General features: G+C 40.9%; 1 protein-coding gene across 1 annotated transcript in view; it reads left to right on the top strand.

The window, feature by feature from the left end:
- Nucleotides 1–12500, top strand: part of arid5b (AT-rich interaction domain 5B) — an 83245-nt gene that overhangs the window by 955 nt on the left and 69790 nt on the right. The window contains exon 3 of the mRNA XM_060864003.1: nucleotides 9536–9770. Coding sequence (XP_060719986.1) covers nucleotides 9536–9770 — 235 coding nt within the window. The remainder of the gene's footprint in view (nucleotides 1–9535; nucleotides 9771–12500) is intronic.

Here is a 12500-nt window from a genome sequence, read left to right on the forward strand (position 1 = left end):
CCCAATAACCAGCGTGTGTTAGTGCAACATCACAGTTGCTCTGGTGCTTGTGTGTGAAACTTGTCACCATTTCTTTCTCTTTTTTTCTTTCTTTCTTTTTTTTTTTTTGCATGCATCATCAGATAAATACACAGTGCGGAAATTGCGAAAGCCTGTTAGGTTGTGCTGCTCTCTCTCTCTCTCTCTCTCTCTCTCTCTCTCTCTCTCTCTCTTTCTCTCTCGATGAGGTAATACAGTATTTCCAGTGCTCTTATAGCCTACACATATTGTCGATTTGGCAAAAAAAGAGAGAAAGAGAGTGAGGGCAGGAGCAGAATGGTGTTGTGCGTGTAAATATCCTGTAATATGTGCGTGTCATAGAGGTGAATGTGCAGATCAAGCAGGTTAAACCCTGATGGTGTATGTAGGAGATCTGCACACAGACAGGATCCCACTGATGGTGTATGTAGGAGATCTGCACACAGACAGGATCCCACTGATGGTGTATGTAGGAGATCTGCACACAGACAGGATCCCACTGATGGTGTATGTAGGAGATCTGCACACAGACAGGATCCCACTGATTAATAATAGCACACTGATAAAGGCAGCAGTGCAGAGCGATGACATTTATGAAGGTTATTGTTACTGTATATTGTGTGACTGGAATCGAACCCTTCATGCATTAAATATGTTTTTAATATTTCATATGTCTTTGTCACATCCCTGCGTGTGAATCAGTATGTTGTTGTTGTTGTTGTTGTTTACACAGCTGCTGCTTTACAAAGTTCATGTCATTAATGTAATGCAGGTCCACCGGTATATTTCCTCCTTTCAGTGTAAATTGGTAGATTAAAAATCCCTCTTCTATACACGTTTCCCTTTTTGATAATAATAAGCAACAGGTTTTTTTTCCTCGTTAAACGTCAAGGTTGCGGCACTAACGCGCTGGTGAATGCGCAGGTTACGCAAACGACGCGCTGCGGCGACCTTGAGTGCAGCGCTGTTTACGCAACGTAACGAGGTGGAATGGAGGTGGAAAAAAAACTCGGCCATTTCGCTTAACGCTCTGTTTGTTCAGTTGATCAGGGACCCTGTCCTCTTTCCAAACAGACAGCCCCCCCTACACACACACACACACACACACACACACACACACACACACTCTCTCTCTCTCTCTCTAATCTGCTTAGGTTGCCAGATTGGTGAGACTGTTTCCAGCTCAATACACACTTTAAAATTCAGCCAACTATGTAAACCAATCCAAACTGTAACTCTGCCAAATGAATGTTAAACTATGGACACATTGTAGTTATGGCCCACAGAAGTTGGCCTAAGCACGGTCACTAGGTTTGGATCGACTGTCTCCAGACAAACGTGCTCCCAACTAATTCACTGTAAATCAGTACAGATGTTGTGTCAGATGATATTGACACGTTTTTGTGATCAAAGTATAGGCACTTAAAAGAACAAGGAGAACCCGCCCAACCTCCAGGACAATCTGGCAACTCCCACAGCTCTCCTTAACTTATTCATTCACTCACAGCAAGGTGAACTATTTGTTTTTCAAATTTATTACTCATACATGACTGCCCGCTGATCCTGAGACGGCAGGCCAGATAGAATTACGAGCTCAAGGACAACGGCTGGACTTTTAGTTGTTTAACATCACAGGATAGTGAAAGCGATTTCTACCTGCTTGTTTTTAAGACAAATCGTTCATGTTAAGTCATGTGGCTGGTGTGGCCTGTTTGTTTAAGTTCTAGCATTCAATCGTGATTGTGCAATGGGAGCAAGGTGGAGAGAAAAGTTAAAGGATACTGCTTTGTGCTCATTGTCATTTATGTAGTTGTTAAATGAGACGTGCAACATTTAAATAACAATGAGGTGCAGTGTCAGCCCAACCACCTGCAGTAAGATGAGCCTCCTAACGCCTGCACCTTCACAAGGCCAACATGCTCAGCCCAGCGTCCAATTAAATTGCATTTGCATTTGCACGAAGTTACCCATGCTCCTTTGCATAAGGGTCAAATAGTTTGTGGAAAACAGGAACAGCTCTGTAACCGAATTATCCCACTTTATTGTTTGGTGTTGCCCAGGAACATCTCGTCCTGCAGATGAAGGACAAACAGCGACATTTTCAATATGTCCCTCGTGCGTCTGCTTTTTAGGGCAAGAACTCAATTTCGTCCTGCCACAGAGGAAACGATAAACAGCTTTCAGCTAAAATGACAGCAAGTGTGTTAATGTTCACTGTGTGTGTGAGAGAGAGAGTGAGAGAGATCAGCAAAACATCTATGATTACTGGGGCACTGTACTTCCAGATGCATTTTAGTTTCTACACCCAGGTGATGTAATTTCCCCTCAGACAAGAGTTAGTCGTTCACTAAAGGACAGCAGTGGTGGCTGCAAGCTCTAGGTCTGCAGTATACACACAGTCTCCCCCCCACCCCACCCCCCCTTACTCTCTGTTGGTCTCTCTGGCAGTGAGCCTATGGAATATAACACTTAGGCCTTGAGCCTAGAGAGGGCAACATTACACTCCGGTTCAGTCATGTGCCGTTCTTACTTTGTACAACTGACTGCGTGAGGCTCCCTGTGTCTTATTCACAAGCTGTTTTGCTTCTCTCATTATTTTCCTCTGTGCCTTTTCATCTGTCTGAATTGGATCTCTCCTAAAGCATAAGTTTGTGGCTTTCTGTTGTTGTTTTTAAATGAGGCGTGTGTGTGTGTGTGTGTGTTTCTTTTTTACTTTGTGTTTCTGATTACGCTTCGGAGGAGAATACTTCTAATTTCAAAAGAGGTTTTTTTGTTGTTTTTTTTTTGGTAGAGTGCACAGTCCTACTCCCACAGCAGGCTTTATTTTCCCCTCCCCTGTATTTAATTGGACCCAGTTGTTCTGCAGCTTTGTTGCTCTGTCGCTCATAATATCTGTGTTTTGGCAAGAGAAAAATCGTTGCTGGCAATAGGTTTGAATAGCACTTATGTGACATAAGGGCAAATCTAAATGGGGTTTGCGCATTATAAATAGGTTCCATATCAGATTCCAGCACATTCTGCATCTGCCGTAGTTTGCATAACCACATGTGTGTTGACGCATGTACACTATGGATTGGTAGCACAAACGGATTTGCATATAATCCCCGTCTTGTTCAGGAACCGGATTTATGAAACGGTGTTCATATCCAATAGAGTTACTTCTCTCCGCTGTTATTTGGATGACAAAACAGTCAGGCTTGCGAGCGGGGGCTGCTGCAGAGGTGCTGGGTGGCCGAGATCCAAACCCAACTTTTGTGCCTGGCAGAAGTCCAGTGTTTCTGTTTTGGATGCCTGCGACATATTTATAGTTCAAATGAGATCATCAGTCTCTTTCTTTTTTTGTTCCTTCCTCTTTCCTTCCAGCCCCTCTCTCTCTCCCAGAAGGTAACATTCTTCAGCAGGAGGTTTATGTTCTCGTCAGCTGGAGAATGTGACCCATGTTCGGTTGTTAAATGGCACGTCACAGTCTAACCTGCTGAGTTACACACTTCTTTAGTACAGTGTAGTGACGCTTGCTGGTTGTGCAGTAACTGTGGGTTGTGACTGTAAAAGAAAACAGTTTTCCTATCAAGTCTTTACTTGCTGTTTTTACCCCCCCTCGGGCATCGGGAGTGCGCATTTGCATCACACGTCTCTTGTGTTTCATGACAAATAGATTTAATTTGCTTGTGTGGTGTCATCATATTTCACTGCGAGCCATTGCGAGGAATCGTTATACATTCGCATCCAAATTCACACGAATTATGATTTTTGCTCGAGCGCCGCATCAAACTGGAATTGGATAAAAAAACACTTTATTTTACAATGATGCAGTTTTAAGTAGCAGTGTTTTTTTGAGACTGGGTTGTTTTATAGACGTCAGTGTTTTATAACCGAGTTTTACGCCACTACACCGCTTGCATTTTCTCGGAGAGCAGAGCAGCTCTGACAGCAGTGTAGCTGTAACTCAAATGCTTTATAATAACACCTTACTTACCGTAATATAATATGTTGTCATTTCTCTAGTAACAACTCATTTGCTGGGATTCGTGTGATGTGCCATCTACATAATCGAGGCTAATAATAGACAGGAACGAGTGTGTGCCGTTTTTAAATAAGATATTTCTCTGTAATTTCTCTCCACCATTCTAAGCTGTGTTTATTTTTTCATTAAATTCAAGACAGAAAGCAAAGAGAGGCTCGTGAAAAGAGAAGCTTTATATATTTCCGGGTTATTTATTTATATTTATTTAGTTATTAAATATTTATAAGTGCTGTAATTGTCTTCTTCTTAAACAGAACATTTCCGTAGAAAACCTAATACTGTTCTATCACCTGCTCCATTTCTCCAAACATTTGGAAGGGTTTATTAAGAAGAACCCACTGGAGCTCTCTGATGTCTCCTTTAGATGTGTTTTAGAATCATTTAGGTGTTTTTTCTTGTTTTGCAGACGTTCCACATTAACATTAAATGTAAGTATAAGCAGATGTAAAGTATGATTTCTGTGCCATTTAAATAATAAACACATTTAATTGTCAGAAAGAGGAATAAAACACGGAATAAGACACGTTGGTATGGAAAATACTTTACTTTAATGAGTTTTGGTGGTTAGATTAACTCTGTGTGTCTCCCTGTTGTGTTATAACCCTTACATAAGGCAGCTTGTACTGACAGTACAGTATATTAACCTTCTTTTACAATGTAAACATTACATTGTTAAATCGATGAACTTTTAGGTGAGATCAATTAAGCAGGGAGAAAAAAGTTGATTTAACTTTCAGCTTTAAGGGGGAAAAAAACCTTCTTCTGAATCCATGAGGGACATTTTTCATGTTCTCGGGTCAATAATTCAATAGGCGCAAAAGCAGGTGGACAAACCTGCAGTGACCTGGGGGATTCCTGCCATGACCCATCGACTCAGTGGAGCGAGACACCAGGGATTTCGCCCTCGCTTACTTTCCCCCCGTTAAATCTAATTACAAGGAGCCGATTGTTATGACCCACAATCCCGACCGTAGAAGATGGCGAGCGTTTAAATGAACAGAATGAATCATCTTCATAGTCTCATTAAATAACATTCGCTATAGAAAGCCACAAACGTTATTAATGACATCACCATCAGTATTGCTAGATGTTGCTATGGCAGGAATAAAGTGAACTGAACAAAGTTCATCAGCATTCTCTGAACTTCAGAACTCGTACAGGTCGAATGTTTTACTTTAGACCTTGAAGAGTTTTGAGCAAGGATCTTTTTTGCCCCCTACAGCTTCAGAAACACTCAGATGACCTGTGAAGGAGCTTCTGAGAAGGATCTATCTAGCTGTCTATGTCTGTCTGTCTATCTGTCTATCTGTCTGTCTGTCTATCTATCTATCTATCTATCTATCTATCTATCTATCTATCTATCTATCTATCTATCTATCTTTCTGTCTGTCTGTCTGTCTGTCTGTCTGTCTGTCTATCTATCTAGGCTTTACAGAATTTCTTTAATTATGTGCTTTAATAATTAAGTGCCTAATAATTTATGGGATTATTGGATGTATGGATTGGAAATTTGAAACCCTTAAATTCTGCTCTTTAAACCTGACACAGTGACGCTGAAAACATGAATTTATTGTGTCCAAACCTTCTGCACAATGCTGTAGAATCAGTAGCTATAGATCTGTGTATAAAGAGAAAGAGAGTATTACACAAAGCGTATTGTTGATGTATTGATGTATATTTTTCTTCCCAAACGCTCGTTATTTCAATATTTTAAACCGATAAATGAAGGAACTGTCTAAACAAGATTTGCAGTCAAAGCCAGAGCTCAAAGTCTGATCTTCAAAGCGTCGAGCTCGGCCACATGATCTCATAGTAAAGTTTGCCGTGTCGCCATTAGGATTAACAGCGTTTGACCCACTTAGCTTTATAGGGGCATGGAAACAGATGCCTTTGCGCTTAAGTGGTTATTGTGCACAGAAGCCTGCGTCTCTCCGCTGCGCCGCAATAACTTTAAGGTGCGTTAACTTTAAGAGCCGCCGATTCTGTTTGCAGCAAGAAACAAAAATGTTGTTTAGACTGCTGTGACGCTCAGACATTGAGGAGCAGCACTGTCTAAAGTTCTTGGAATGCGTCGAGCTCTCCACATGGAAAATTAGAAATGTCACTTCAGAGCTTGGCTCCTTTTATTAAAAATCATCCTTTGTGCTGTTTTGGGGAAAATAACAGTTACAGTAATAATTACAAAACTATGCCTTATGGGGTGTGTTTGAACAAACTGAACCCAACAGAGTGAAATTGACTGACGCTGTAACTTTTCTTTTTGATATTATTTATATTATGAACCATGTGATATCCGAGAAGTGTGCAGAAATCCGCAGATTATACAAAAACACAAGAACAAGTAATAAAATCTTGCCATATTTAGTTTATATCCTGTGTGTGTGCGGGTGTGTGCGTGTGTGTGTAAGCAAGTTTGTGTGTGTGTGTTTGCGTCTGTGCGTGTGTAAGTAAGTGTATGTGTTAGGGCTGCACGATTTAGGGAAAATGTCATATTGTGATTATTGAGGTCAATATTGCGATTGCGATATGCGATTGCGATATAATAAACAAATGGTATCATGAGTCAACTTGCTTGGTTCTCAAGGAAAATGCACACACAGATTACTGCTAATGCTGAAATTTGTATTTCTCAACTCAAACTAGCAACAACAACAAACAAATGCAAAACGTTTTCAAATTAAAATATTTTTACAAAATAACATCTTTGCATTACTGCAAACAAACTTGTTATTGTCTCAATAGTACAGCTAAATATAATAAATAGATCAAAGTAATTTCTATGTTCATGAAAATAAGATATTTTGAACATTCTGTGCAAACAGGGATATTTTACCTGGACGTAACATTTTTGTATAAACGTTCAAAAAGGAATTTGGATATAAATGTGTGGTTCAAACCACTAAAACTGTTGTTGGTCATTTACAAAAACAAAAACAAAGCAACAAACTGGTACTTCCAAATCCTCTTTCTAAAAAGCTCTACTTATCACTTGAGAGGTTCTTTGCCAAAAAAACTAGCATATAGCATAAAGCTCAGGAATTGCAACTTGAGAGAAATAGTTCCGCGAGGGCAGCTGGTACCTCTTGTCCAGAATGCGGATCATTTTCTGAAATCCGCCCTTGCTAACGGTGTTTATGGGCAACATGTCTCCTGCCAAGCAGTGCGTTATAGAGTTGGTGATTTCTCTATATCTCTGTGAAGACCTTTCATATGGCCCAGCACTCTCAAACACGTCTGTAATTGTGGTTTGTTTTTTTTTTGTCTTACAGATTGTTCTTTCTTTGTTGTTTCTTTTTTCTGGCCACCAGTTCAGTGTCCGTCTGCTCGGCATCCATCTTCACCCGTTCCGCGCTGCACACCGGAAAAAGTCACGACATGACCATACGCGCCACACGTGCCACTGCCTAAACTGAAACTCACTGGTCTTTTTTTAAATTAGCGGATAGCGGTGTAGTGTATGAAATAGGCAAACAGCTTTCAGAGAGAATGGGTTGTCATGTCCACACATGCATTTATTTATTAGTTATTTATTTCATAAAATCGCAGCATTTTGCGTCATATAATCTCACAGGCTTGATATTGCGATTGCGATATGATTAATCGTGCAGCACTAGTATGTGTGTGTGTGTGTGTGCGCGTGCGTGCGTGTGTGTGTGGATTGACAATTCATATGTAATTGCTAATCGGTAATGAAAGTGTTAAGTGTGTATAAATGTTTTAAGCTTTAGCTCTCATTAGTCTGCAGGATTGTGGCCAGAATGTGAGTGTGACACTGTAATAGAGAGCGAGGTGTCCTGTAAGTTGTGCAATAATCTGTTCACTGAGTGCATTGTTTTACTGGGTGCTTTATGTAATGGCAGTCAGAATGTCCACATGACTCAGCTTTATTCATAAGTGTTTTATTCATTTTACTGCGCTGTCGGAGGAGGAGAAGATGTTACACCGGTGCGATGATTCAAACAAAGATAAATACATATGGTTTAATCAGATGTTACTGCCAAGACTACGCTAGACTGGAAAGCAGGTTTCTCTGTGTCGTGTGTCTGCTTTTATTGGGTCATGGCTCCAAAATGTCACGCGTCCAGGAAGGAGCGAAGGAGGGACTGCATAAGCATTACTGCTGTATAAGAGAATACTGTCATCTGCTCCTCAGAGATGTCTGCAGCAGATGTGTGTATACTAGATATTAGTTATTATTGTATACAGAAGTGAATATTAGATTTTAATATCACAAGAATGGCCAAATTTATCAGTTTATTCTTTTATAGCACAGAAGTAAACACTATTTTCATTGTTTCACAACTGTTGACAACAAATTCCTGTTGGATCATTTAACTCTTTTTATTACCGTGTCCATGTTGGTGACGTCTCACTGCACACTGGTGTTAATATGAAGCTCACATGAAAGTAGACACTCGGATCTTTAAGAACTTGCAGCGTTTCATCGCTATTTCGGTTTTACTCTACAATACTAGGTGTGAGATTTACAGAGAAAACTTGTTTTTAATACCAGCATTTTAATAAAATGGTTAATTTTTTTCACATAATTATCTGTATCTTTAAGTAAAAGGTGATATCACACTCATTTCTGCTGTCTGAGACGCTCCAGGTGTAAAACATGAGGGTGTTCATCATCATCATACACTACAATTCTGTGTAAGATTATCAACAGAGAGAAAAACATCTCACACCGAAGTCCTGAATCATTTTAGATCCCAGATTAAATCATTCATTTAGTAAAAAAGAATTCCGAATGATAAGATCTCTTCCTGGGGGCACGGTGGCTTAGTGGTTAGCACGTTCGCCTCACACCTCCAGGGTCGGGGTTCGATTCCCGCCTCCACCTTGTGTGTGTGGAGTTTGCATGTTCTCCCCGTGCCTCGGGGGTTTCCTCCGGGTACTCCGGTTTCCTCCCCCAGTCCAAAGACATGCATGGTAGGTTGATTGGCATCTCTGGAAAATTGTCCCTAGTGTGTGATTGCGTGAGTGAATGAGAGTGTGTGTGTGCCCTGTGATGGGTTGGCACTCCGTCCAGGGTGTATCCTGCCTTGATGCCCGATGACGCCTGAGATAGGCACAGGCTCCCCGTGACCCGAGAGTAGTTCGGATAAGTGGTAGAAGATGAATGAATGAAGATCTCTTCCTCCATTTGTCTGAAACGAAAGGACGTGTTTGTTCATGTGAGTCTTCTTATAAGACAAATATTTAATATCTAAGGAATGAAACATGATGTCATGCTGTTATAGAAAAATAATTAACCATAAACTGGTTCTATATCCAAGACGTCTATCTGTATAAATATAAGAACTGTTGCATGCTGTTCTGTTCTTTGTGAGCTCAAGTGTTTTCCCCAGGTGAAGAATTCACACAATCTCTTTCCATCTGAATCAAAGATTTGTGAGAAAGGATGCACACAGACGAACTCACACAGTATCTTATCTTATCCCCATGGCAACATGTCTACCTGCCTAACGCCGTGTGTGTGTCCGGCAGGACGAGGTGATCGCCGTGTCGGAGAAGGTCATCGTGAAGTTGGAAGACTTGGTGAAATGGACAGTGTGGGATTCGTCGTGTTGGAAGAAAGGCCTGCATGCGCTGCCTCTGAAGCCCTCGATGCTCAAAGAGCTGGGCAAGAACGGCCAGAGGGAAAGTCTGTACCGCTACCGAGAGTCCACGCTCAACAGCGGCCTCAACTTCAAGGACGTCCTGCGGGAGAAAGCTGAACTGGGTATGTCTGTCTTTTTTTTCCTCTCGTATGAATGCTTATATGCGGCTGAATCGGCTTTCTTGTGTGTTAAAGCGAACCATAAAGCCCATCTTCTCATTGTAAACGGTCCTCTTGCTGGGATGATGATACAGTCGTGTCGGTTATTGAGTTATTTTATTTCATTCCCCTCAAGGCTCGGCTATGTCGGCTTTATGACTGTGATTTTCATTCATGAGCGTGTAAGGGCCGTCTGCAAGGCGGCGCAGCTTTATTCACTGTTTACCTTCCGAGTGCGGAGAAACGACACAGTAATCAGGATCTATAGAGCAGACAGGGATCTGTTAATCCCTCAAATATTTGCAGCCTGCTTGGAGTGGCCATTTAACCCAAGAAGTCGTGTTTGTTGTTAGCCGAAGAACAGGATGTCTTCGAGGATTACGAGCTTGGATGAAAAGGAGAGATTTTCATGTGAAAGATAGCAAGAAAGCATGTGCGAGTGCTATCTTTTTTTTTTTTTTTTTTGTAAACATGGCCTTATAGCTGCGGTCTTGAGAAAAAAAGACAAAGGACATATTTTAGGAAGATTGCTAGCTCACACTTCACTTTCAGCACAAACTTTGAGGAACGTATGTAAGAATGAAACATGACAGTCATTCTTGAAGTTTGAGTCCTCTTGAGACTGAGAGAGGAAAGTGCTTCATTTTGTTCCGAAGTCTTTTCCATGTAGTTCTCTGGCTAGATGTCATTATTCGTGGAGCATATCAGCATCTTTTCTTTTGGTAGATAAAACCTTTTCTTAGAAACACTAAACACTTTACAGCCAGTTTATGTCCGAGTCTCAGCTTCTCTCTCAGTGCTCAGTGGATTATCTGAATTCTGTGTTTTTTTGTACCTAAGAACCTTCTGCTATAATCATAAGGACTTTGCTGTGTTCATCCCTGAACCTCAAAATACACTCAAACCAAACGTCATTTGGTTTCTCTCGATCTCTCTCTCTCTCTCTCTCTCTCTCTCTCTCTCTCTCTCTCTCTCTCTCTCTCTCCTGGTTCCTCTTATAGTTTATTCGTTATGTCTTCTCCATGAGTTTTTCTTTCCCCTGTCGCCTCTGGCTCGCTGCAGATTTCTGTAAAGCTGCTTTGTGCCTATTGTGTCTATTGTTAAACACGCTATACAAATAAATTTGAATTGAATGGAATCGAACCACATTGGCTAGCGGTGTGAGTGATGTTAGATTGCGGCAAGGATTTTCAATAGTGTTTACGATTCCATTGTAACAACAATACAAAACTCAATCAAAACGCTGTACTAGTAGACACAAGCCTCGTACAGAACGTGTCTTTAAAGCAGACACAATGCCCCCCTCTCATTAGCATTCCCTCCGTTTGTGCTTTGGTTCTGTCTGAACAATATTCGAAGTGTTAATTAATTTAGGAGCACACTATTCCCAGAGTAATCATTCCGAGAAGCAGGAAAACAAACAAACAAACCAAAAATCCCAAAAGAAGTTTCCTGATGTATTTATCTTATTGGAGCTGCTTTGACATGCATTTCTACATTTGTAACACGCCTCGGTTATCACACAGTCCTGTGCTGTGGAGTATAAAAGCCGCAGCACAAGCTTTATGGCCATATAAATATGTCATTTTGGCTGCATTCCTGGGCAGCAGATACCTGCTGGAAGCCAAGAAACAGCCTAACAAGAATATCCAGGTTTTTTTTTTTAAATTTTTTTTACAAAGCGTCTTATTTTAGCTCCGGGTCTGGAGAGGAGAAACGTCCATTTGGCGTCCAGGACGTTTAGGTTTCAGGCAGATTGAAAAGACATCTAAGAGAGCTATACTTACATATTTCCCCATTTAGCAGAGGGGTAATTAGACAGCAGACGTTCCTTTTTCATTTTTTTTTTCATTGCAGGAATTTGCATACGCTTCGCCTTTTTCTCAGTCCGCAGAACCTGAATGTTAAATTGCCCTTGAAACGGCTGATATATTAGATGCCTGCGCTGAGATTAGATAGGCGAATCAATAATGGACGCTTTGTCGCTTAAGCTTACATGAAGGCTACAGCTGCAAACGTGAATCAATAGGAGGGCAACAAAAAAGATCTGTGATTTATTTACTGTCACTCGTCTAACCTTATTACTTTGTGCGCCTCGTGAGCGCATATTTCTCTGCTGTTAATAAGCGGCTTTTTAATGACTATATTAGCCTGTTTATGTTGTCAGGATTCGAAATGCAGTTAGTCACAACGCCTCCAGATTCGCTTGCTAAGCAGAAAATTCTGGCAGTGAACCAGAGGCCATCTCTCTCTCTCTCTCTCTCTCTCTCTCTCTCTCCCTCTCTCTCTCTCTTTCTTTTCCCTCACTTCGCTTTGTAAAAGAAAAGAAAGGGATCATTCAGCAGGGCAGCCCTTTTCACTTGCAGAACGCAGCCATCAGAAGCACCTCTGCTTACGGGAAATAAACCTGTCATTGAGACTGACGCATGAAACGAGCTCGTTTTTATCCTCGTAGTGAGTTTGTTCTTCGTCATTTTAGTAAATCATGACGTACAGGACCAAGCAACAGATCAGTGATCCAAAGTGACACGAGGGAAAAGATCCTAGAACTAAACGCTTGAAAATATCACAATAGATAAATGAAGGGGAAAAAAACTAAATATAGGTTTTGTAGATTTTTACAGGTTTTTATTTTATTTTGTCATTCTGCCCTGATTACTAAAGCCATGTTTAAAAAAACAAATTGGACAATGA

The sequence above is a fragment of the Tachysurus vachellii genome, chromosome 2 (genome assembly GCF_030014155.1).
Source record: "Tachysurus vachellii isolate PV-2020 chromosome 2, HZAU_Pvac_v1, whole genome shotgun sequence".
NCBI lineage: Eukaryota > Metazoa > Chordata > Actinopteri > Siluriformes > Bagridae > Tachysurus > Tachysurus vachellii.